Genomic DNA, 26,499 nt, shown 5'->3' on the forward strand with positions numbered 1-26,499 from the left:
ACATGTCACCCAATCCCCATACCTCGCCCATTCATGAATGATGTAAAATAGTCAAAGAGGTGATAAATTAAGGGCGTCCCCTGAAAAAAAAAAAAAAAAGACGGTTAGAAGAGCTAACTGAAATAAAAAAAATTGGCTAAGCAGAAGCATTTGTGGTTATAAATTTAACCTGAGATTTTAATCTACAAATACTTGTCCAGAGGAGAAGAGAAGAGTTAACACATGCTGAACACAATCGAATATAAAAACGTATAGTTATTTCGTATTAAGTATCTATATGTAACACTGCGTGGATATGAAGAGCGTGACCACATTCTATTAAACAAAACCACAGAAAACGGGAAATATAAATATGTAAGTAGTTAAGAGAGAAAAATAAATGATTTCACATTTTTAATATGATAACCTCTCGGTGACCACTACAGCACTGCAAAACATATGGCTACGAAAATCTGTTATTATTAGCCGAGAAAGAAAACAGTCCGTTTAAAAAAATTAAAAAAAGTGTGATCCGACCTCCAGCTTACTCGGGACGCGGTCAAGATTTTCCCCTCACGCATAAGTTGTGAACATTCTATTCCTGACTTTTAACATAAATTAAAACGTGGTAAAATCAACCGTCAAATACAGCCTTGTTTCACTGACGAAAATTGAAATCAATACGATATTTCTATTGGAAATAATTTTCCAGTACTGTTTAACATGCACATTTTTTTTGTATTTTCATTCTAATAAATAAATCATGAATATCCTACTAAAATTCCTGTATCTTTAACTCACCGCGAAATATCTTTTTCAGACCTTTTTATGCTCTTCCGTAGATCTTTCCAACCACCTCCCAACAAGAACAACAACATGGTAGTTTGTAGGCTCACTCCCCGAGTAAGCAAAAATTGGGATACAAGAAGACAAACTTCATTCTTCAACCTGTAAGTGTACCTACTGAACGCACCCCTTCCCAATTACTCACTTCCTTCATTTTCAGAAAAGTGAATCTCGGCTTGCTGTTCTTGATTCGCCATCAAACAGATGTTGCGCAGGGCCGATGTTTTATCTTTTTTTTTTAGTTTTTAACTTCTTAAGTCAAAGTCAACGACGTTGAAGATATAATGATCGGAAAATGCCTTCACGGTTAAGGATTTTATTCCTCTGGAATAATAATAATAATAATAATAATAATAATAATAATAATAATAATAATAATAATAATAATAATAATAATAATAATAATAATAATAATAATAATTTCGATTACAGTTATCACTTGTAATAGCTATGCATCCAGGCCAATACAGAGCAGAAATAAAACGTTAATAAAAATATTGCCTATTATTATTTTAACAAAAATGATACATTATATCAATATTATTAACACAATACTCATATTCGTTTTTAACTTCTTTGGTGTCTATTTAAAATGAATCCCGTGGGGTGGGAGCACGGTACGAGACCGGTTATTCAAATGAATATATTGCATATGTAGTTTAAATGTCTAAACTGAAGACATGCTTAGTAAAATTCAAGTTTTAGAGAAATACTAATTTTGGACTCTAATCAAGATACAACATTGTATTACCTTAATACATGATTTGAAAAGTCATAAGTTCTATCTAACTCTTCTCCAATTCATTTTGATGTTCAAACAGAAATGTGGCCTAATACTGTCCCTTGCAACATTGCATCATGTCTGAACTTGAATTGACAATAGATACATGAGATCCACTGATGTTCTGGCGAGAGGTAATTCCTTATTCAAATATTTTCAATCGCCGTGTAGTTTCTGCTGTAACGTGATTTTGGGCTAGGGAAATTTAGCTTAGTTTGGCTCTTTATCAATAATAGTTTTTGAAGCAGTAGCAGTTTTTACGGACGCATACTAAAATACCTTTTTTCTCTCTTTTATTTTCGATTGCAGATTTTGCTTTCAGCAGTTAGGAGCCGAATCTACGTGAAAATAGTGTTGTCCAGTAAAATTTCCAGTAGTTATATGCGTTTTTGTAGCCCAAGTCAATATTTGAGCAACAGTCCTTTAAAGTTGCCGGACTGCAAAAAAGGGAGGCCACTGAAATAGTATGCGACCAAACAAAGCAAGTTTCTATAGTGGCCTTAAAAACAGGGGTTACTTTCTTCTCTCAACGACAGTGGCCCAGAAATGGAAGGCCTTAAATGTACCCTCTAAACAGCAGTAACAAATGGTCCATTTATACGCCTGAGGTATTTCTGGTAACGAGAAATCATTAACGTACAAGATTATGCGCGATGGAACCCGGAGCAGGTGCCTTCCATAGCCTTCCGTTCCCCTACCTACCCCTCCCCCACCCTGGGCGGATAAACAGGTTTGAAAGAGGAGGGTGGATGTCTCCCCTACCCTCCCGTTCCCCTAACTGCCCCGCCTTCGCCTAGGGTGGCCAAACCGGTTTGCAGGGGGTGGGTGGCTGTGTCAGGCTCCCCTACTGCCACCCGGGGGAGGACAAACAAGATCCACTTGGATTTTATTATAACAGAATATAAAACCGAAGGTTTCCTTTTGATTTCACCGCCCGGCAATGCCTTTGATTCGAAAATGGTAGTCATTCTTTAAATGAATGTTCGTCCAAGAATTTGCTGCAAAGTCTGACCAGCGTATGAGAGAGAGAGAGAGAGAGAGAGAGAGAGAGAGAGAGCGATGTCAGGGTAGGATGAGTCTTCATTATGGCACGTGCTCTCAGCCACTTCGGGTAAACACCCTCTCTCTCTCTTTCCTAATGATATTTAAAAGCAATTTACACTACTTTGCATAACATCCAAGAAAAAGAAAGAAAGAAGGAAAGATGTTAACATTTTCAAAGGTCATATAAAGCGGCTGTAGACTGCTAGCGTGCCGAGCACCAATTAATAAAAGTGGCAATTGTCGACAATATAAGTTAACACCCATGTAAATGGATGTTATAAAGGCTTTTTATCACCTCTCAACAGGATTTGAGTTGTGTGTGTTGTGCAGTGTGTAAAACTGGCCTTGACACAGTGCATTGTAGAGGTTTTGTCAATTTAGATAAGTCTGATTAGGAGTGGGTGTCGTGCCACATTGAAAACTAAGAAAAAATGACTGAAGTTAAGGATACGCTACTTCCAAATTTATTAACAGGCTGGATTTCAATTCAACATGTATGGCATAACCCTCAAAACGTGAACAAGTCTGATTAGAAGTGTGTCGTATCGCCAGAAAAATTATGAATACATGACAGAAGTTAAGGAAATGCTACTTCCTATTACAGCAATGGGCTAGATTTCAACGTTCTGTCTCGTCTAGCCCCTTAAAAAGCGAATAAATTAGACTAATAATGACTTATTACGATCACATATAGAGCATGGTATCAGGTTGGTTAGGTAGTGACGGTTCCACCTAACAAATTGAGGGACTCACAAACCTAATTGTAATGCACAGTCGAAAGCGTTCGTAACTAGAATACTGGGGGAAGGAGATGCATTATGAGGGTGTGGAGGAAGGAGGGGGGGGGAGGGGGAGGGGGAAGAGGAACTTCAGAGCTTTAATGCGGAAGGGAAGGAAATTAACGAGGAGGAGAGAGTTAATTATTTCCATCAGACGTGCGTTCTTGTGGTTTTTTATAATTTTAACAAATTGGAAAAAAGGGAATCATGTTTTTATGTGGTCGTGAATATCAGACAAAATAGTTTCAGTCTATCGTCAGTTTTGGAATTAACTTTAAAAAAAAAGTTCTTCATCAGTAAATCAATAGATAAGAGCCTTACTAAAATTAGGTAGAATATGATTTCCCTCTTACACGTGATGGTTAGTTTAGTTACAAAAATGTCTGAAGAAATATGTAGTAGAATGTCATCTCAGAAGTAAAATACGGGAATCCAATATTATATAATATATATATATATATATATATATATATATATATATATAGATATAATATATATATATATATAGATATATATATATATATATATATGTGTGTGTATATTTATATTTATATATTATATATCTATATTATATATATATATATTATATATATATATATATATATATATATATATATATATATATATATATATACACAAGTATATTAGAAAATGGGAATCTAATATGTTTTACAAAACGGAAATCCAATATCTATCAGAAAATGACGTCATGTCACGAGAAGAAAACGGGAATTCCATGCACATTAGAAACTGTGAATCCAATAAGAAAATGGGAATCCAATTATAGTATATGAAAACAGTTTGCGGGAATGTTTTCTCCACCTGTGGCTGAAGTCAACCGCGAAACTGCTTGTATGCGAGCCAAGAGTCAGTCTCTACGTTGTCATTACCGCCATCTACTGGTGAAAATAGACGTTAAAGTGTTAATATATATAACGCCTGTCGAGTATGCCAGCGACAGTTTGCTTTCCGCAAGCAGAACATATTGAGTACTGAACTAGATTTAATTACAAAATAGCTATTATTGGCGAATTAAAACGAAGGAAAATGATCCCATATCTAAAATACGAATAAATATGTCAGTTGGTATTTATACACACACACACGCACACACATACACACAAAGGCTTCGTAATGAGGTTACACTAAGCCTGGAACCCATCACTATATATAAATGCGTTAATATGTTCTGCCAACGAAAATGTCAGAAAGTGATGTTCAAGTCTCTCTCTCTCTCTCTCTCTCTCTCTCTCTCATATCATGGGAACGATAATATCATGATGTACAAATACTCGCCCCCCTCCCTCTCTCTTATGTTCTGGGAACGATATCATAATATCCAAATCTCTCTCTCTCTCTCTCTCTCTCTCTCTCTCTCTCTCTCTCTCTCTCTCTCTCTCTTTCAGCGTTCTTTAGACTTTGAAGCAACTGAAATGTCAACAGCAAGAAGAAACAGAACAGATGGTGAATAAGGAATGAATATAAAAATGTCTACTCAGTGCTTGCGAAACGTGCACAGTTAACAGTACCGCTGATTATACAAAATACGCATTACTAAAAGCATCTGCCTTGATAGTGGGGAATGTGGAATGCAATGAAATTACAAGCTATAAATGAAGATCCTTGAATTGCTTGAGCTGTGTTCTACTGTCTTCCTGATTGGTAAAATAAGGTAAAAAAATATTAGATTTCGGTGTGTATATATATTATATATATATATATATATATATATATATATATATATATATATATATCTTCTTCTTCCTAGCTTAAACCCATTTTTATATGGGGTCGCCATTGCGAATGAGTCGTCTCCATCGATTTCTCTGTTGCCTCGTTTTATGTATATATATAGTATACATATACATATATATATATATATATATATATAGATATATATATATATATATATATATATATAGTATACCATTAAATATTGCAATAACAATTAACAATAAATAAATAAAAACTACAAAATGAGGATTGAATGGGACGGAGGCTTTGGCAAAAAGCCCAAGGTTCGAGAACTTTTAACATATACCCACAACCTCGCGTCAAACAACGAAGTATCACATCAGAGATGACCAGCAACTAGGAACTGCTACCCAGCTATGCCAGATCTCAGCAAAATCTAATCAAGGGGGAGGTGAACGTCCTCATTGACGGAAAGAAACGCCCGCACATATCGCCAGCGTAAGAAATTGTCAACCATTTGTCCAGGGGGCAGATAATGACTGTCCGCTGTCACTGGTAATGACATGGGAGAAATGCCTCCTCAAGCTCGCTCTCTCTCTCTCTTTTCCTCAAGTAGGCCTGGCCTGCCATCGCCTGAAGGCTGCCCAGTTTTCAAAGACAGGCCTCTTCATGAAGCTGAACGTCGATGCGGAAATTTCAAAATCACCCGTGTGTGTTCCTGGTCAGCTGGTATAGTGGTTAGTGTCGTGGATTGCCGCTTAGATGTCCCGGGTTCGTACCTACCACAGGCCGACGAAAAATCACTGGCTCTGTATCACGATCAGTCACTGCTGTGGGATGTTAAAACCAACATTCTTTGGAAGCTCGAATTTCAAGTCAATGGCCTCTTTGTTGTGCTTGTTCCATGTGAGTGGGTTTCATTTACTGAAATAGGAGTTTCATTTCCTAAAATAACAATAATAACAAAAATAAAAATAATAAGAATAATAACAATAATAATAATAATATACGATTGACCTATATAACGTCATTGTTGTGGACAGTGTTGAATAGTGATACAGGACTAAGGAATTGTAGCAAAGGGTCTGTCTGGATATATGAGAACGCGTGATGAACGTATTCTAAATTCTAAAGAAAACTAAACGCTTCGTATAACTCTGATAAGTTCAAATAGCGCGATTCCTTACTACCGTCTGACAGTCTCCTTATTCCAGACGATGACGAAGACGGTAAAAAATGTGTTGATATCGATGACGACGATGATGATGGTGTTGAAAACAGTTTAAAAATTAAACGCATTTTTAACTTGAGATCGAACACCAACTCCTAAACCTATTCATCGTTCGGACTCTTTTGTTTCAACATTCAATGTGCGCGATGGTGCATTTAGTACCTCTTGCAATCTTCTGTTTGGGTGTGCGAGAACCATTACTTCTTACATGAAAGAAAAAAAAAAATGAACTGAAGAGCCCACAAGAAAGGTTGGCGTCGGAACGAACGCCCGGTAACTAATCTCGAAATTGCGACGACTGGCAACCCTTTATTCCTTTAATCGGCCGTAATATAATTAATGGCGCCTCAGGTTAGAATTTCCCTAGAGGCATTTCTTTCTCCTCTCTCTCTCTCTCTCTCTCCTCAAAAATTCATTTTCTATTTGTTTACATTTGGACTACCTTTCTCTCTCTCTCTCTCTCTCTCTCTCTCTCTCTCTCTCTCTCTCTCTCTCTCTCTCTATATATATATATATATATATATATATATATATATATATATATATATATAATGAACTTTTTGAGGAGAGAGATAGAGAGAGAGATGCCCCAAGCATATATATATATATATATATATATATATATATATATATATATATATATATATATATATATATATATATATATATATTATATATTATATATATATATATATAATATATATATTATATATATATATTTATATACGTTATATACATATATAATATATATAAAATTATATATATATATATATATATATATATATATATATATATATATATATATATATATATCTAGTATGTATATGTATATGAGTGAGAGCGTGTATGTATGTGGCCCATATCATCCCGACCTGCAAAATCAACCACCTTCCAACATGACGTAACATTTTTTTCGTTGCTTTGAGCTACAAAAAGAGTTCTCACCGACAGAGCCAACCCACTTATATGACACGCTCGTGTCATATGACACAGTGCCACATATGCACGAGCGAACTGACGACTGATGTGCAGCAGGGCTTATACGAGAGAGAGAGAGAGAGAGAGAGAGAGAGAGGCGGTTGAAGGTGCAATTTTCCACTTGCTAAATCTCCGCGCGTCCCCGAGGTAATGTGTACAGGCTCACTGGCGCGTGGTTATAACGGAATATATATTCTTTTCAAGAACGCACATTTTTTTTTCATTCGTTCATATTCTGAGCGGTTGTTTATCTCCTTTTCACGAAGCATAGATTTGTATGTACATGACCAATGGCAAGGATGCGCAAGTGCAAATACAGACACATTATATATATATATATATATATATATATATATATATATATATATATATATATATATTGCTTTTGGGGCAAAGTTTTTATTGTATGCTCTTTGGCTGTTGAATCTAATGAAAAGTTGATCAGCAACCAAAAAAACATCGAATTCAACGAAATATTCATGTATATATACATATACATACATACATACATACATATATATATATATATATATATATATATATATATACAATATATATATATATATATATTATATATATATATGATATATGCAAATATTATATATATATATATATATATATATATATATATATAGAGAGAGAGAGAGAGAGAGAGAGAGAGAGAGAGACCTTACTTTACCTTACAGACCTTACAGCTCGTTCGGGTTTCCCCAGGTCCCTCATTGTGAGGCACCTCTAATTTCTACCAGAGAATTGCTAATGCATTTTCCGGTATATTTTGCATCTTGCAATCTTGGATGGTTTGGGATGCAGCTTAGATATTTGTTGAGCTTACTCTTAAACACATCTACGCTCACTCCTGATATGTTCCTGAGAGAGAGAGAGAGAGAGAGAGAGAGAGAGAGAGATAAAATGTTGAGTCATAAGCAAATTCTGACAGGAGTTTTTTATCCATGAAAACACAGCTATAAGCAACTGTAGCTTCATGCAAACATCTTGGTTCCACGAACATCCATAAATCGAAGACTTTCGATCAACGCAAAAAAACCTTTACACCAAAAACCTAAAATATACAAACTGGCTTGTAGGCAAGATCTCCTTTCGGCAAGAAATAAATCATAGGCTTTACTTTGCGTGGTGTTTTCCACTCCACCCAGTAGACTGTTGTAGCATGACAGTGGAAACTATGTTCCATTCATTTTCCAGTGCAAGAGAGCACGGAATTTTGATATAGTTAGGCGATGCACAGTAATGTGCTCATTTGCCGATAAGTCTACAAGAGACTCAAAATATATGAATTATGCAGAAGAAAGATGAAATTATTCAGTACTGCAGTATCTGAACACTGGATCTGATGGGCTTTAAATTAACCACTTATTTTTGGCTAAAAAAAGTGCTTTCAATTGAACTATAAATAATAATAATAATAATAATAATAATAATAATATATTATTATTATTATTATTATTATTATTATTATTATTATTATTATTATTATTATTAATTTTTTTTTTCGGAAGGAGACCCTCTCGTAGACAGGTTTTGTTAAAAATGATTGCTGCTTCAGCACTATTAATCTTGTAGAGAGTATTATTATTATTATTATTATTATTATTATTATTATTATTATTCTTATTATTATTATTATTATTATTATTATTATTATTTTTATTATTAAGGATGCTTTCTATTTAATTTGACGAATGAAAGAATGGATTCAAGAAATGACAAGATTGGTACACCACTTCCAAGCATAAGAATCAGACAATTTATCGAATTTATAAAAAATTTCCAAATTTTAATTAACACACTTGGTTCGGAAGCTATATGTGAGTGCGTGTGTATATGTGTGTGTGGCCTTCGTGAAGGACAATCCTCCCCCTGAGGGCTTCCCTAGCCACTTCCCGATAGAAGGGAGGTGTCCTTCCCTAAGACGGGTGGCAAAAGGCATCGGAGGAGAAACCGCAAATTTGTCCTGTCAATAAAACCGCGGAGGGAAGTCGTGCCTCTTCTTGAGGAACCCCGTGACGTCACCACTATAAAACCTCTTGGGCCACAGATGCGTTGACGTGACTCCGGATGAAGGACGCTGGGGACGGACGGAGGGGTTAATAACTTTTGATTAAAGGAGCGACAATGGGTCTCCCTCGCGTCTCTGGGTTGCCTGATGAAAGGTAGGCAGCTTCGAGCATCTTTCTTAAGCCTCTCTCTCTCGCTCTCTCTCTCTCTCTCTCTCTCTCTCTCTCTCGTGTTATTTTGTCTAAAAAGAAACCAAATTAAGAGTCTTATTTAACACTCTCTCTCTCTGTTATTTTGCCTAAGCCTAAAAAGAAACCAAATTAAGTCTTATTTAACTTTCTCTCTCTCTCTCTCTCTCTCTCTCTCTCTCTCTCTCTCTCTCTCTCTCTCGTGTTATTTTTATTTTGCCTAAAAAGAAACCAAATTAAGTCTTATTTAACTTTCTCTCTCTCTCTCTCTCTCTGGAATTGTAGATGGAAAGACACCAGTTATAGCAATTTTATTTTACGTTTTCTCTGAGTCTGTCTTTGGTATTTCAGCTAAAAAATGGTGTTTTGAATATTTTATCTAAGACTACAATAAATTAATCTATCAATCTATACATCTATCTATCTATCTATCTATCTATCTATCTATGATCTACCTATCCATATCTATCTACAAAAATAAAATAATTCGTATGCCGAAACATATTCATAAAGTTGCTGACCAGAATTGATGCGACAACAATTTACGTTAGCAAACATTCCATTCGGGGGAAAATTTTGCAAAAGAATAATTTAAAAGAAACGATACCCAGAATCGGTAAAAATGTATAAAAAAAAAGAACTTAAGATCAACTAGGGAAGTAAGAACCAAATTAAAACGTATGAAGGTCGAGGTCAGAATTCCTTCGAAGGTTCGCCTCCAAACCCTCACCTGGCGAAGATCGGAGCATCCACGAGGCCACTCGAATCGTTTTGTGAAGCCTGCACGATTTTTTTTATCCGACTCTTACTTTTCAAGATGAGGTTCTTGCTTTAGATTCACTCAATTATTTTTTCATTAAATTCGTAATGCATATATATATATATATATATATATATATATATATATATATATATATATACGTACTACATATATATAATTTATATAGTCATATATATATACACACACACATATATATATATATATATATATATATATATATATTTAGTATATATATATCTATATATAATCTATATATATTATTTTACTTATATATACATCTATATATAATCTATATATATATACATTATATTTACACACCTTTATATAATCTATATATATATATATATATATATATATATATATATATATATATATATATATATATATATATACTGCGTTATTTATTCACATAATAACCTTCTTTCAACAGTTTAGCATTTTATCATACATCTTAGCACATTTATTAACACTTCCTAATTATATTTAGGAAGGTATAGTAGCGGCAATAAAGTCTACGGTACAGATACCTTATTTCTTATATCAAATGACGTAGAATAAGAACACGAGAATTCTTGTCCATTTTCCCGCAAGAAAGGTAAGAAAAAGTTCGCAACTCACGCAGTTATTAAAAAGACTACCAAGAATCTGCTAGATATAACGTCTTTTCTGACAGACAAACGTTGTTAATCGTTTCTTCATGTTTATAGGTCAGAATCTCATCTACGGCTGTATGATACAATCTATCTATCTATCTATCTTCGAAAGAAAACGAATGTTCTTTGGTTTAGGATACATTAAACTGGCCACTCATGTAGAGAAGAAATTATCTATATATGCACAGGCTTTTACATATATAACATTATATAGTATACATTATGAGTATATATAATATAACATATGTGTGTGTATATATATATATATATATATATATATATATATATATATATATATATATATATATATATGTGTGTGTGTGTGTGTTGTGTGGTGTGTGTGTGTGTGTGTGTGTGTCTTTCAGGATGAGGCTGCAAGCCTCACACCCTTCTTTACTTTAGTTCCGACCAACCACAGGCGGCTGCCAAACAGGTCAATAATTCAATGCCTAGTGCATCAGGCAACAATGGATTTTCCAAGACACTGGTCCGAGTCATTTACCGCCTGTGGGATCGATCCACGGGGGTTAGGGAAGGGGGAGTGAGGGAGATGGGAGAGGATACGACTGAAAAATGTCCTCTTCCAAATTATATATCTTTATGGAAAATAAAATAATAAGGCACTTGGCAATGATGGATAAATTTCGCAGAGAGAGAGAGAGAGAGAGAGAGAGAGAGAGAGAGAGAGAGAGAGAGAGAGAGAGTTTCTTAAATCAGGAAGAAACGGGTGAGAGAGCAGCTTCAAGAGAGAGAGAGAGAGAGCCTGGGGAATGGAAAGTGGGAGGGGCTTATCGTCAGAAAAAGGGGGCGGGGCTTGCTCACTCAAGCGGAGGTGGGACAGTAATGTCCTTTAGGCTGTATATCCAACGAGAGTAGTACAGTTTACGTCACAGCTATGACCTCAGGTTACAAAGATAGAAAAATGATGCGTTTTGAGAGCACCACAACATTATACAGCTGTTACAATACATCACTGAGATCAGCTGATTACATCAATTCTGCGAAAATTTTGTAATAAATTTCTACCAAAAAATATATTCCTTATCTGCCTTAGAAATCATTATGAACTGTTTTCAATAAAACAGGTGATTTCACAAAAAAGATCCACGTCAGTATATGCTACATACCTCATCCAACTGCTACGACAAACAAGAAACCCGTTTGTATAATAAGACTTCTGCAGTCTGCCTGTCAGTGGTGATCTTACACACACACACACACACACACACACACATAAATATATACATACATACATACACACATATATATATATATATATATGTATGTATACATACATATATATTATCAATCACTTTCAACTTGTACCCAATATCCATTTCTATGTCAATTCTTCTGACAGTCCGCCAACTTCGTTGTATCAAGAAGTTTTCTCTTTCTCCTTCCTGCAACACTTCCATATTATTCCCCATTACACCAAAATTATCACAATTATTCTTCCCTGCAAGGCCTGAGAACAGCTTAACATCGACACCACACACACACACACACACACAAGTTTTTGGAACAGTTTTACCATTCCTCGTTTTACCTGCCTCATTGCTTTCGTTGCATGCAAATGGAATTACTCTCCTCATTCATTCAACCTTTCCCTCATCGATATCTCATATAATGATCCAGGTAGCTTCCTTCTGGGGAGAGAGAGAGAGAGAGAGAGAGAGAGAGAGAGAGAGAGAGAGAGAGAGAGAGAACCAGTGCAACCTAATGCCACTCTTAACATCTTGACTCAGCAAGACACAAACACATACATATGTTCTCAAAAAAGGGTCAGCCACATGTCGTGTCTTCATGACCTTGTCGTTCCCAAACAAATGAACTTGAATGAGCTTCCATTTGCTTACGGATAAGCATCTGGCACTAGTGGCCTCTAGGTTCGAATAACTAGTGTTGAGGGCCCGTTAACATAATGATCTTGAAATATAGTTAGTGGACTTGAAAATCGTGATCTTTGGTGTGAATGTCAGCAATTATTCATATGAATATTAGAATCTTAACTAGATAGTGACCACCCAAATGTCTTCCGGACTAATATTTCTTGGGGGTCATTATCTTTATGGTATTTACAGTCTTTTGTTTATGCTTTTGTGGATATCTCCAACGGGCTTGTACTAAACACGTCGCAAAGGTGGATACATAACGGGTTAAACCCCTGGGGGTTCACTATCTAGAAAGGGGCGGGCTTACTATCTAGGAGAGATGCAAATACTAGTATAAGTTGGAAATATTAATGGTGTGAGGTTCGTTATGCCTGGCTGTATGTGTGTGTGTGTGTGTGTGAGACCTTACCTTACCTTACAGACCTTACATCTTGTTCGGGTTGCCCCAGGTCCCTCAGTGTGAGGCACCTCTAATGTCTACCAGAGAGTTGCTAGTGCATCTTCCAGTATATTTTGCATCTTCCAATCTTGGATGGTCTGGGATGCAGCTTAGATATTTGTCGAGCTTATTCTTAAACACATTTACGCTCACTCCTGATATATTCCTCAGATGAGCTGGCAACGCATTGAATAGACGCTGCATTGTCGATGCTGGTGTGTAGTGGATTAATGTCATGTATGCTTTCATTTTTTTTTCCTGGTATAGTTTTGGGCACTATTAACCTACCTCTGCTTGCTCTTTCTGATATTTTTAGCTCCAAAATGTTTTCGTCAATTCCTTCTATCTGTTTCCATGCCTGCATTATTATGTAGCGTTCTATTCTCCTTTCTAGACTATATAATTTTAAAAATTGTAGTCTTTCCCAGTAGTCAAGATCCTTAGCTTCTATTCTAGCTGTAAAGGACCTTTGTACACTCTCTATTTATGCAATATCCTTTTGATAGTGTGGGTACCATATCATATTGCAATATTCAAGTGGACTACGAACATACGTTTTATAAAGCATAATCATGTATTCAGCTTTTCTTGTTTGAAGTGCTGTAACAACATTCCCATTTTTGCTTTACATTTTGCCAATAGAATTGCTATTTGATCACTGCATAACATGTTCCTATTCAACATCGCACCAAGGTCTTTAACTGCTTCCTTATTTGTGATCGTCTCATTATTAGGTCCCCTATATGCATATAGCTTTCCTTCTCTAACTCCATAATTTATTGATTCAAATTTATCCGTTAAATACCATCCTATTTACCTCTGCCCAATCATATACTTTGTTAAGGTCTCTTTGTAGCGTGTTCCTATCTTCATCACATGTAATTTCTCTACTTATTCTTGTGTCATCGGCGAAACTACTCACTACCGATTCCTTAACATTACTGTCTATGTCTGCAATCATAATAACAAACAGCAATAAAGCTAACACCGTACCTTGTGGCACACCGGATATTACCTTAGCTTCATCAGATTTCTCATCGTTTGCAATAACTATCTGTTTTCTGTTGTGTAAAAATTCTTTTAACCATCTTCCTACTTTGTCCATTATAGTATTTTTTCTAATTTTCTTCACTAATATATTATGATCTACCTTGTCAAAGGCTTTTGCAAAATCTAGATAAACCACATCTGTTTCATTTCCGTTTTTCACATTTTTGTATATGTTCTCACGGTGGACTAACAGTTTGGTTTGTGTACTTTTTCTGGGTACAAAACCATGTTGTCCTATATTAAACAAATGATTTTTTATTAAATGTTTCATAATATTTTTCTTCATTACCCTTTCATACACTTTCATAATATGTGATGTTAGACTCACAGGCCTATAATTACTTGCCTCAAGTCTTGATCCACTTTTGAAAGTAGGGGTAATATATGCTAATTTGTGCTCATCATAAATCTTGCCTGTATCTACACTTTGTCTTAATAATATTGCAAGGGGCTTTGCTATAGAATGAACTCCTTCTTTAACAAAATAGCAGGGACACCATCAGGCCCAGCTGCAGCTCCATTCTTAATTTCATTGTTAGCCTGCACAATATTGGCTTCATTAATATCTATGTCTGATAAATATTCACTATTTTCATCCCTTATTTCCATATCATTATCTTCATTATCAGTTCTAGGGGTAAATTCTCTCTTATATCTTTCTGCCAATATGTTGCATATTTCCTTTTTTGAGAGAGAGAGAGAGAGAGAGAGAGAGAGAGAGAGAGAGAGAGAGAGAGAGAGAGAGAGATTCTCATAACTGCAAATCCCATAACAGTTAAATCCTCATTATTTAAGTCAAGAGTTGTTCCGAAACAAACATCCACTGCGTGACGAATTTCGTCCTCTTCTTTTGACAATTCTCAGGCCGAAGGGAACGCCATTAGTCGCTCTCCCATATGCTAGGGCAACAAGGGCTGTTTTTGTCAGGGGAAGAAAAGAGGAGGAGGCAGACAAGATGGGGAAAGAAATATAGAGAAAACGTTCCAGTAACATGAACGGAAGGCAGCAAAGGGAGAGTTAGGAAAATTGACCAGTTAATGAAGGTTACGGAGCTTGACGTTGTTCTATCAGATGGAGACCAAAATATGAAAGAGATATAATTGAGAAAACGAAAAAAAAAAAGAGTGGAAAAGCATCTTCCATTGCTTTTGTGACACCCAAGAATTTCTGAGAAATGAGAAAGGGAAATTTCATAGTAAAAATAACTTTGATATGAAACATTTATCATAACACACACGCACATAAACATAACTTATAGACACAAATAAAGCCAATTCATATTATTACAATGACGTTATAAAGTTAAAAAACAACCTAACACCAATAAATATCGACCCCACCCCCCTCCCACCTTAAACAGGCCCACCTCTGAGGATTTAGTGGATCATCTTAACAACGACTCGGAAGCAATTTTCAGAGAGATGTAAGTTGGGTTAAGTAGGGTGTGGGAAACATAATGAAATTACTTTCAAGAAAATTCTATGGTCAGTTTTTAAGATATGGAGTCCCGCTTTTTTTTTTCCATCAGGGAAAGGTTTCGATACTCTGTTACATATATGTAAGACATAGGGTTTTGATTAATTATGTATTGTTCGTGCATTCTCTGTAACCTGTGGAATGTGGAGGACAGTGCAGAGTAACGACCTGAGAGTAGCTGATCAATGAGTTTCTAGGGGATGGCGTGAGATAAAAATGCTTAGTTTGTCGAGTCAATGTACGACAGTTTATGAACTCTTCCCAAGTGCCTTTGTGAAACTAGATGCAGCTAGAACCGTGAGGCGCTAGCGAACTGTGTTCGTATGTGCGTGTGCACCTCTTTCTGTTAAAAGCGTTCATACCCAAGCCTATGAGAGGGATTTTGACAGAGGGCTTCGAGTCATAGGCAAAGATGCCGTGGCATTCGACGGGGGAGTTTTTTTGTGAACAAAGTGTTTAGTGTCCGGTTGGGTAATGGGTAAGTGTTACCTTTACTTTAGCCAAAGGGGTGGCTTGTTTGATATCTTGTAAGATGTTCCATTTTATTAACTTTGTCTTTAAACTTGTGTGTGTACTTACCAGAATGTGTTCTGTATCTTTGGCAGATGGTTCTGGATTTCGGTGGGACAGAGTTCCCAGGGAAAGGTGTGACCTTTTGGGTGACTTGACAATGAGTTGTTTTAAGTTAGTCTGTAAGACTGGATTACTTAGTTAATTGATTTATTCTTGTAAATAAACGTTATGTTATGATGCAACTCTCTCATTTTCATTACCTGTTAGAATGGAGAGAAAGAGGTGGAGAGAGAGAGAGAGAGAGAGAGAGAGATGTGGGGTGATTGCCGGGAGAGAGAGAGAGAGCCTGTCTGTGTAGTGGGTGTGGGAATCTGCCTTCCGTTTCGTGTCCACGCTTACCGTATCGAAAATACATGGAGGTTTTCCCCATGTAATAGTGGTGTCAGCGGTTAAAGAGGGGATCTAGAAAGTTTTCTTGCTTTTTTATGCCTAGGAACGCCAATGAAGAGATATGAGTGGCCAGTTAGAAAAATAAAAAGGGGCCGTGACTTAGCGATAGTTTTCGAACGACAAAGCTTTGTGGGATTGTGGAAAATCGTTAAACTGTTAGTTTTCAGTTACTTAGTGGAAAAAAATGAGAAAATGTCTGTTCTGATTAACTGTGCTAAAGGGAGGGGAAGGATTTTTTATGGGACTCAGCAGTTTTCCAGGGAGTCAGCCTGAAGCAGTGAGCGCACCCAGTGTGACTTTTGCTTGTGCAATGACGAGTGTTCCGAGATACCTGTGCGGCGGTCGTTGTTATATCACTACCGCGTTTTTACGAAGAATCTCGAGTTCCTTTTTGTTCCCATTATGGATGGTGAGTGTTTAAACTATTGTTTATCAAAAAGGAGTGGGTTTTTGTTTAAATATTTCAGGGTTATGGGATTGGTTCAAGAGGTCAAAACATTTTTTCTTCCCCATAGTGACGTGTTTTCTTTATTCACGCATGTTTGTAATAGACGTATGGATTCGTCTTTGTTTAAAACATAGGAGTGTATTTTTTCTATGCATGGAAACTGTGCTTAGACAAGCAGATTTGGCTTAGTGACACAGAGCGGCCACAATTTTAAGGGCTCAGCATATTTCTGCAGAGAGGCGCCTTGCATTGCGAGGGTGTACGGGCATCCCTTGGGAGGGTAGTTGCATGGGTACCACTAGCCTCACTCGAGAGATAGTGCAGGGGAGGGTATTGCGAGATGGGGATACTACTGGTATGCCTCGGGGGAGTGTTCTGCCGCTCGACTGAGGGGTTGTTCTCAGGGGGGGAGAAATTTTTTTGTCTCAGTGTGGGGTGAACTTCCCCTTTTCCTTTTTTTTCTTAGGGTTGGGGATGGATTTGGCCTTGACATTGAATGCTAAGACATCAGCTGATTGATAAGTTGATGAAGTGAAATGCCCGTAGAGTCTTTTTTTAAGAAAAGATATTTTTTTTTTTTCTCTCCCTTGGATGAAGAGAAAAGGAAATAATAGATTTTTCTTTTATTTTAAAAACGAAAATGAGGGGAAAGTAGTTAACATGCACGGGATGTGTTATATGTTTCTTTGTGCCTTGAAAGACACAAATATAAGGGGGATACACAGATTATTTTTTTTTATTGTGTCGGAGAAATTACTTTGAAATGCCGATGATTGGTGTTGTATCTGTGTTGTGTTGGCAATGGTGTTATGTCATGGTGTTGCATGCTGGAGCAATTTGTATGTCATAGGATTCAGCAATACTGTTGTATGCTATTTGAATTTCACCCTTACAAGAGAATTATTTGCTTTGGAGAGTTATTATTATTGTTATTATTAATAATTTGTTGTTATACTTGGAGATGGTGTTACGGGGGAGGTTTTGCCTAAGTATAATTATCATTACGGGAGAATTGTTTTGCGAGAGATTTGAGATATTTCATGGGAGATTATTCAATAATTATTACAGATAATTATTCAGGGAGAATTATTACGATGAATTAATGGGAGAAGTCTTGTGTTAATTATTTGTTCAGTTTTTGTAACTTTGGAGAATATTTCAGTGATTCACGGGGATGAGTTTTGCTGAATCTTGATGAATCTGGCTGAATCTTGGTGAATTGTGTGGAATTTTGCTGAATTTTGTGCTGAATTTTTGGAGAATGGACAAGCATTAACATTGGTGTTAATTTTTGTACTGATACTGATGATTTTGATGATAGCAATTTTTTTGGTGATTTTGTGATAATGATATTTCTGATACTGATTTTTTTTTTTACTAATACGTGGGTGTTTTAATGCTGTCAAGGGAGGTGAAATCTTTTGTGATTATGGGAAGAACTAACAACACATTGTTTTAGTTTTTTTTTTCTTTTTTTATGAGTTCAGCAGATAATTGCTTGACATCTAGTGAGTTACGGGAGATAGTTAATGGTGCCGTTGATTTTTCTTTTCTCCTTTTTTGGAAGTTAGCCATCGCTGACACAAGTTTTTTTTTACCATGGGTGAATTTGAATTTGTTTTTTCTCTCCAGTTAGTGTGAATATTATCTCAGTTCATGACTTAGAGTCATTTAAGAGAAAGTGTTCGTGTTTTGAGCTATTTGATCTATAGAGTAATATAGGGGTGAGAATTTCTTGCATGTTTTGAATGCATACGTAATGGCACTACATTTTCTCTCTGGATATTTGTGTTCCAGAAATTGTGAGTTTCTTGCACAATACCTTAGTTGTATTTGTGACAACTTTGTGAGAGATAGGAAACTTGGTTAAGTTTTTCTAATGGCTATGTCGTAGTGCATATGGAGAAGTCTTTGCTTAGACACTGTGAATTTGGAGTTCTGTTACAATGACTTGTGGCACATTGGTGGTTTTTTCTAGAATTTTCTAGACAGTTTTATTTGCCGAGTTTTTGCCCTTTTTTTTAGCAGTTATGCTAAATGATGTGAGTTTTTATAGTTTTACTATAACATTGAGTTATTCCTCTGGAGAATTGGAGTTATAATTGAGAGATAATTGGAGGTATATATTGTTTTGGAGTTATATTTGAGATATAATATATGGGAGATATATATTTTTGGCCATTTTTGATATTTGCCAATGTGGTATGAGCTATGTTTAGTTCAATTATTTTGCAGCCATCTTTGTTGCAAATGGAGACACATATTTGGAGATTATGGGGCAATATTTGTGAGTGTGTGAGTTAGATGCCTTGAGTGCACATTTTTTGGAGATATATTATTTGGAGCCTTGTTTTGTTCCACATGGAGTTATTGTGGAAATAGAGGTAAATATTTTGTATTTGCCGAAATAGAGGTGACTATTCTCTATTCTTGGAGTGGTGTTTTTTTTCTACTGACATGTGGCTTTGGAGAAATAAGAGAATAATATAGGGGGTTGGTTATTAACCAAATGGAGGAAATATTTCTATAACCGGAGTGGTGTTATTATTGATATGATGTCTCATAATGGAGTTGGAATTAATCTTGGGCGGGTGACTCTCTTTTTTTTGTGGTTATGGAGTTTTTTCGAGACAAGAGAAGATTTCTGTGGTTCTCTTTTTTGATTTCGTGACTATTTAGAGAGAAGTGGCATTACTGCATTACGAGTTATTTGGAGATGTGTGTGCATTTTTCATGTTCACAAGTGTGTTATTCTTGGAGAAATATAATTTGGGAAAAGTCATGTTGAGAGAATAAGTCTTCGAGACAAATTTTTGAACACATTAGTCATATCCTGGAGTTAATTCTGTGAAATGTGGCAGTTAGACCTTTTTTCTTGAGAATCATGAGTTTCCAAACTTAACGTGTCTGACTGGACAATTTTGTGCTGTTGTTTGAGCATGCGTCCGCAGGTGATTTTTCTGCTGACAAGCGATGTGATGAGCCGTGTGCTGATTTCTTTTTCTTCTGATTGGTGACAGATCAGAATTTTTGCAATATCTGGAAATGTGGCTATAGCATTTCACGAAAGCGCATGTAGAAGTTTGCTTTCTGGCAAATTCCATACTTACATGGAGCATTTTCTTGGGGAAAACGCGGGAGTTATGCATATTATACATGTATTATGTATTTTGTGATTGGGGAAATCTACTTGTGATTATTTTTTTTTTTTTTTATTATTTTTCTTCCTTTTCCTATGAGAGATATGATTTGGGGATTGAGTTAAATAGCATTTCTTTTTGGACGGGAGATTTGGTTTTACCGGGAGGTGTAATTTTCGAGGGTTGCTATTTACGAAATGGGAGTTTGACATTAAGTCTCATTGTGATTAATTATTGAGCAGTAAAGGGGAGTTTTTGCTGTTAAAAAGTGGAGATTTTTACTGATTTGTGGGTGTCAGAACTTAAGAGGAAATTTTGGGTCTGGGTGGTACGTGATTCTTTTCTTTTTTTCTTTCTTTTTTTTTTCTTGTGAGCACATTCGAGTTCGAAATGTGAGTGCAGAATTCCGTGGAGTTCTGTGATTTCTGAGTTGTGTGTGTGCTGATGCGAGTTTGGAGAATTGAATTGGAGAACTTGATGTTTTTTTTTTTTTTTCTTAGAGAGTTGCGATAATGACTTTCATTTTAGTAGTCATATTTAAGGGAGTTAATTGGGAGACGTTCAGTTAGTATTTCTGACCGTGGGGATCGTTGTTTGATAGAAGTAGTAAGTTTGGGTTAATTTTCTTAGATTGACCAAAGACCTGACTGACTACTAACAAAAACGCCCAAAAGTTCCCGACACCAGCAAGACGTCCAGCCAGCCGTGAAGAGAGGTTGCTGTATTTTACCCCCATGGTGATTACAAGTATTTCCATGATGGGTGATCGAGAGAATTCTACAGCGTTTTTTTGGGGATCTACAAGAAGCCGTGAGAGTCTTCTACGATGAGGGAGGCATTCCGTACGTTCCTACAGTTGCTACAGCCTGCTATAGCCTGTTGCTGTCTGTTCAGTTACTTGCAGACAAGCGAAGAGGGATATTCAAGAATCCTAATGCAGAAAATATGAGAGAAAATGCGTTTTGTGTATTGGAGATTAAAAGCGTGATAAGACTTTATTTTATAATGCCAGAGACGTGCAGTTTTTTCTTATTTTATTTTAAGCCGGGCCAATGTTTTATATTGTATAAGCAATTTTGCTAGGCGGGAGCTAGCATATAGGTGCGAGGCCGAGCAATCTGTAAGACATAGGGTTTTGATTAATTATGTATTGTTCGTGCATTCTCTGTAACCTGTGGAATGTGGAGGACAGTGCAGAGTAACGACCTGAGAGTAGCTGATCAATGAGTTTCTAGGGGATGGCGTGAGATAAAAATGCTTAGTTTGTCCGAGTCAATGTACGACAGTTTATGAACTCTTCCCAAAGTGCCTTTGTGAAACTAGATGCAGCTAGAACCGTGAGGCGCTAGCGAACTGTGTGTTCGTATGTGCGTGTGCACCTCTTTCTGTTAAAAAGCGTTCATACCCAAGCCTATGAGAGGGATTTTGACAGAGGGCTTCGAGTCATAGGCAAAGATGCCGTGGCATTCGCCGGGGGAGTTTTTTGTGACAAAGTGTTTAGTGTCCGGTTGGGAATGGGTAAGTGTTACCTTTACTTTAGCCAAAGGGGTGGCTTGTTTGATATCTTGTAAGATGTTTCCATTTTATTAACTTTGTCTTTAAACTTGTGTGTGTACTTACCAGAATGTGTTCTGTATCTTTGGCAGATGGTTCTGGATTTCGGTGGGACAGAGTTCCCAGGGAAAGGTGTGACCTTTTGGGTGACTTGACATGAGTTGTTTTTTTAAGTTAGTCCTGTAAGACTGGATTACTTAGTTAATTTTTGATTTATTCTTGTAAATAAACGTTATGTTATGATGCAACTCTCTCATTTTCATTACCTGTTAGAATGGAGAGAAAGAGGTGGAGAGAGAGAGAGAGAGAGAGAGAGATGTGGGGGTGATTGCGGGAGAGAGAGAGAGAGCCTGTCTGTGTAGTGGGTGTGGAATCTGCCTTCCGTTTCGGGTCCACGTTACCGTATGAAATACATGGAGGTTTCCCCATGTAATATACATCTCAGGAAAATGCGACCCCAGAACCTTAGCAAATAAAGGGGCCCATACGCTGAACGATTGTATCGTTCGTAAAAACCTTGTGTATGGGCTTGTCTGAAGGCAAAAGTGGGCGAAGCTTCGTGTCTGAACGATCTCAGCTGAAATCTGTCACGACGAGGTTGCTGGCTTGTGACTTCTGTCTGTCATACACAGGTCGTTCAATGTATGTGTTTGTCTGCCGATATAACACTACCTATTATGCGCGTCTCTTCCAGAGATGATGCAATGTCTTCCCGAGACAAAATCTTTGTTCAGACTGGAATCGGTGCAGAGATCGTATGGGGGCCCTAAGACCAATTGGACTTCACGAGACCATGGTTCCCGGGGGTCGGTGTTTCAGGCAGAAGAAGATTAAGAAGAAGAAGAAGAATAAGAAAAAGAAGAAGAAAGCTCTCAGGTGTACGAGAGACGGCAACCAGGTGTCGATAACATGGCGTAAAAATCTTTGTTGATATTTAGGCTGAACAGTTTTTTGAACGAAACTGCACGTCTTAGGGCGTTTTGTAACGTGCAATTTACATCTCCAGACGTGTCCAAAATCAACCCAATTAATCCTCTTTACGAGATGTTTTATTTGACGTAAATATTAAAGCCATCAAAATGAAACTGCAGCCTTTAATGGTGAGCAAACCACAAACAACTGACTTGGTTATGTACAGAAGCTCGTCTTGACGATGGGAATGGTTTTCACTACCAAGTCTCTCTCTCTCTCTCTCTCTCTCTCTCTCTCTCTCTCCCTTTTAAAGGGATGTAAACTAATGAAAACTAATGATAACTCCATTATCACTAGTTTCCTCGTGTACGTCTACAACCGTATTTGAAATTTATTTCCTTAACATGGTTTTCACTAAGTCTCTCTCTCTCTCTCTCTCTCTCTCTCTCTCTCTCTCTCTCTCTCTCTCTCTCACTTAAAGGGATGTAAACTAATGATAATTCCATTATCACTAGTTTCCTCGCGTACGTCTGCAACCGTATTTAAAATATATTTCCTCACCGTAACGCGGTGTTCTACGATGCTTGGCACATGCGGGTAACTAAGCTTTAAACAAACACTAACATACAAACACAAACTCACTTGTGCATGCTCTCAGACTCAACACAAATTACGCGGCATGTTACCCTGTCATTTCTTTTACGATGCCTAACAAGCCTCAGTCACGCCAGAAGAGAGACGGAGGTTTTCATACGTTGAAAACGTTAGGCCAATAGACAGACAGAGCTCAGAAGTATTTATTCGAGTCTTCGCTTATAGGACCTGTTATCTATGACGGCAAAGATGGGCGGGTTCGAGCCCTCTATGTGGCTCGTTCTGAATGACCCGTGAACGGTTTTCGGCGGAGACTGAGCGCTCGTGAACGACGTGCTCAGCTGACATTGTTATTGACAGTGACATAATGAATGCAAAGCCCCAATAGGACTCAAAAACAGCAGTGTCACTATGGAAAAAAAAAACGGTTCCATTGAAAAGCAACAAAGAAAACGAGCACAGACGATAATGTAGCAACAAAGAAAACGGGAATGGATATAGTTATCAGGCTAGTCATCAGTCTATCTCGGAGATAATCAGACATTCTGAATGGGGGGAATGGTGGTGCTCGTTATTTACAACGGTGGAAATCATTCCCTATAATAATAATAAGGTGACTAATGAGATTATCGTTGCCATCACGAGGTGATCACAATCGGGAACTGGAAATAGTGAATCATCAGAATAAATCATGAAGTCAGAATAAATCACGTTCATTATCGGCCATCATGGTGTGACGCTTCTAAATCACATGACTTCTACCAGCTGTTAGTGAAGTCCAGATGTTCCTCGATATTTAGTGCTTCATCACTGAACTTTGTAATCAGACTGCTGGACAAGGAAATGAAATATGTTAAAAAGAAAAATATCTGAAGTCTAGCAGCTAGGCGCCTTAAGCTAATCTATTTCATCCGTGTGTCAGTGAGGCTAAAGAATTTGGAACGGCACTAAAAAATAAATAAAATAAATAAATAAATATAAAATAATTAAACTTACTATGAGATTCAGGGCTTCTGTAACACGGTGTTTTAGGAATAACTTTTTATCTATGCACTTCATAGATATAACGCTTATTCAGAATACACATTATGTCTACACATAAATTTTGACTGTATTCTGCATTACGTAGGTTGAATAAATTTGGTACTTATAATGTAAAAGTGACTTTTTTTGAAGACGGGCCAACTTACTCAGAGATAAGGTTTCGAACGCACTCGTTACGTAACTTATGACAGCATTTCTTCCCTATTTCTCGATGGATGATTGGCTATACATAACGAAGGCTGGACCTCTGGCAACAATGACATAAAAATTTAAATACAAGCAAAGCAGTACACCTTTATGAACTCTGAATCCTCTCCACTGATAATTATCATAATGAACAAACCAACAAAATATGTTAATAAATACAAAAACACTTCGATTATTAGTCTAACTCCCAAAATAAGTGTCCTAAGAAATTATAATCTATTTTATAGGTCACAATCAGATTGACAAGATGTAGGGACTAGTTGCTAATTTTCAAAGACATAGTAGACAAGCTTGATTTGATTACTGCTGTATCCAATGTCAAGCAATTTTTATTTATCAGCTATCTATCTATTTACTGGAAAAAAAAAAATAGCCGGTACCGTATTTTGGCTTTAAACCTTCACCAATAATTATCGTCAGAATGATGACTTCATGAACCTTCACCCATTTTGGCCTCGTTGTAATTCAGGATAACACTGAAGGCTATCATGGACATTGTTGTATTAGAAAATCTAACTTCTGGCTATAAAAACTCATTTCTCGAGTAGTTGTAAGAAGTGCTAAATGATCCTCAAGGATCCCAGCAGTTGGCCTAAACGTTTAATTCATGTATATTGCTGCTATTACTAATTTTGCGGCACTATTGCTACAGTAGTATTACTACGCTAGCACAGATACCCCACCCACATCTATGTATCGTTCCGCCATTCATAAAGTCTTTATATCCAACATAGTCGTACAGACTAAAGAAGAAGAAAAAAAATTATATCGGATGATCCGTTGGTCTGCTGGAGATTTTAGCACATATAAGCTTGTATTTACTTGGATAAAAAATCTTATTTAACAAAAATAGTTTATATAAAGACTGTTACATACAATCTCTCTCTTTCTCTCTCTTTTGGTGGCATAGTGAATAGTTAATGGAAATGTTCAAAATCCTGAATGACATTACAAGTATTATAATCACGTTACGCTAAATACAAATCAGACCATAAACATTGGATTTAAACTAGAAACTGAATAATTGCCTATTCAGGCTATAGTAAGTATAGCCACAGGCTTTCTTTTGACTGTATAAAGTTGCAAGTCGTAAGACAAATGCAGTTTTGCAACCACGGGGACAATTCCAAATCCTGTTAGCCATTCTTGACTACTATGGGTTTCAGAGCCGATGGAATAAGGTGAATGGGTTTCTGTCTGGTGGATGGGCGGGGCAACATTTCGTAAAACGATGTTTACCTTGCTTACGTAATGAATGTTTTTCGACTCTTGGCTCGCAATCATTGGCCATGGCTTCGGCTAGATCATTTTTACTCTATAAAAATTGAAACTATCGGGTTTAGGTTATTGATAATGCTGACAAAATTACATATGTCAACTTTCAGCTACATCCGATGCTTTGATAAGGAGCAAAATCCAAAAAAGCGTGTTACAGAGGCCCTGAATTTCATAGTAGTCACCAGGCCCAATGGAACAGCACTCAATATAAAAAAAAAATAATAAATAAATAAATAAACTAGTCACCAGGCCCAACCAATAACCCATCGTTGGCTTCATATGCTACAGCAAGGGTGGGGGGTGGGGGGGGGGGGAGGGGGTGCATCAGCGACTTCGGAAACGACCGCATGTAATTACGAGTCGTTGCAAGTCGTCGTCACGGCTCTCGCCACGACTCTTGCAGTTCGTAACGCCTTTACCAGAAGGTCGTTATGCGGAGAGATCCCGAGAATTCTAGAGTCGTTTAAGAAATGAGCAAAAAAAAAAAAAAAAAAAAAAAAAAAAAAAAAAAAATTACAGTATTGA

At 36.7% G+C, this 26,499-nt stretch overlaps 2 protein-coding genes across 2 annotated transcripts in view; one reads left to right on the plus strand and one right to left on the minus strand.

The window, feature by feature from the left end:
- LOC135210059 (uncharacterized) overlaps positions 1–26,499 on the minus strand; it is a 113,202-nt gene that overhangs the window by 41,090 nt on the left and 45,613 nt on the right. The gene's annotated exons all lie outside the window — the stretch shown is intronic.
- LOC135209936 (proline-rich P65 protein-like) overlaps positions 22,733–26,499 on the plus strand; it is a 38,116-nt gene continuing 34,349 nt past the window's right edge. Inside the window, exon 1 of the mRNA XM_064242668.1 lies at positions 22,733–22,817. Coding sequence (XP_064098738.1) covers positions 22,733–22,817 — 85 coding nt within the window. The remainder of the gene's footprint in view (positions 22,818–26,499) is intronic.

Source organism: Macrobrachium nipponense, chromosome 39, assembly GCF_015104395.2.
Source record: "Macrobrachium nipponense isolate FS-2020 chromosome 39, ASM1510439v2, whole genome shotgun sequence".
NCBI lineage: Eukaryota > Metazoa > Arthropoda > Malacostraca > Decapoda > Palaemonidae > Macrobrachium > Macrobrachium nipponense.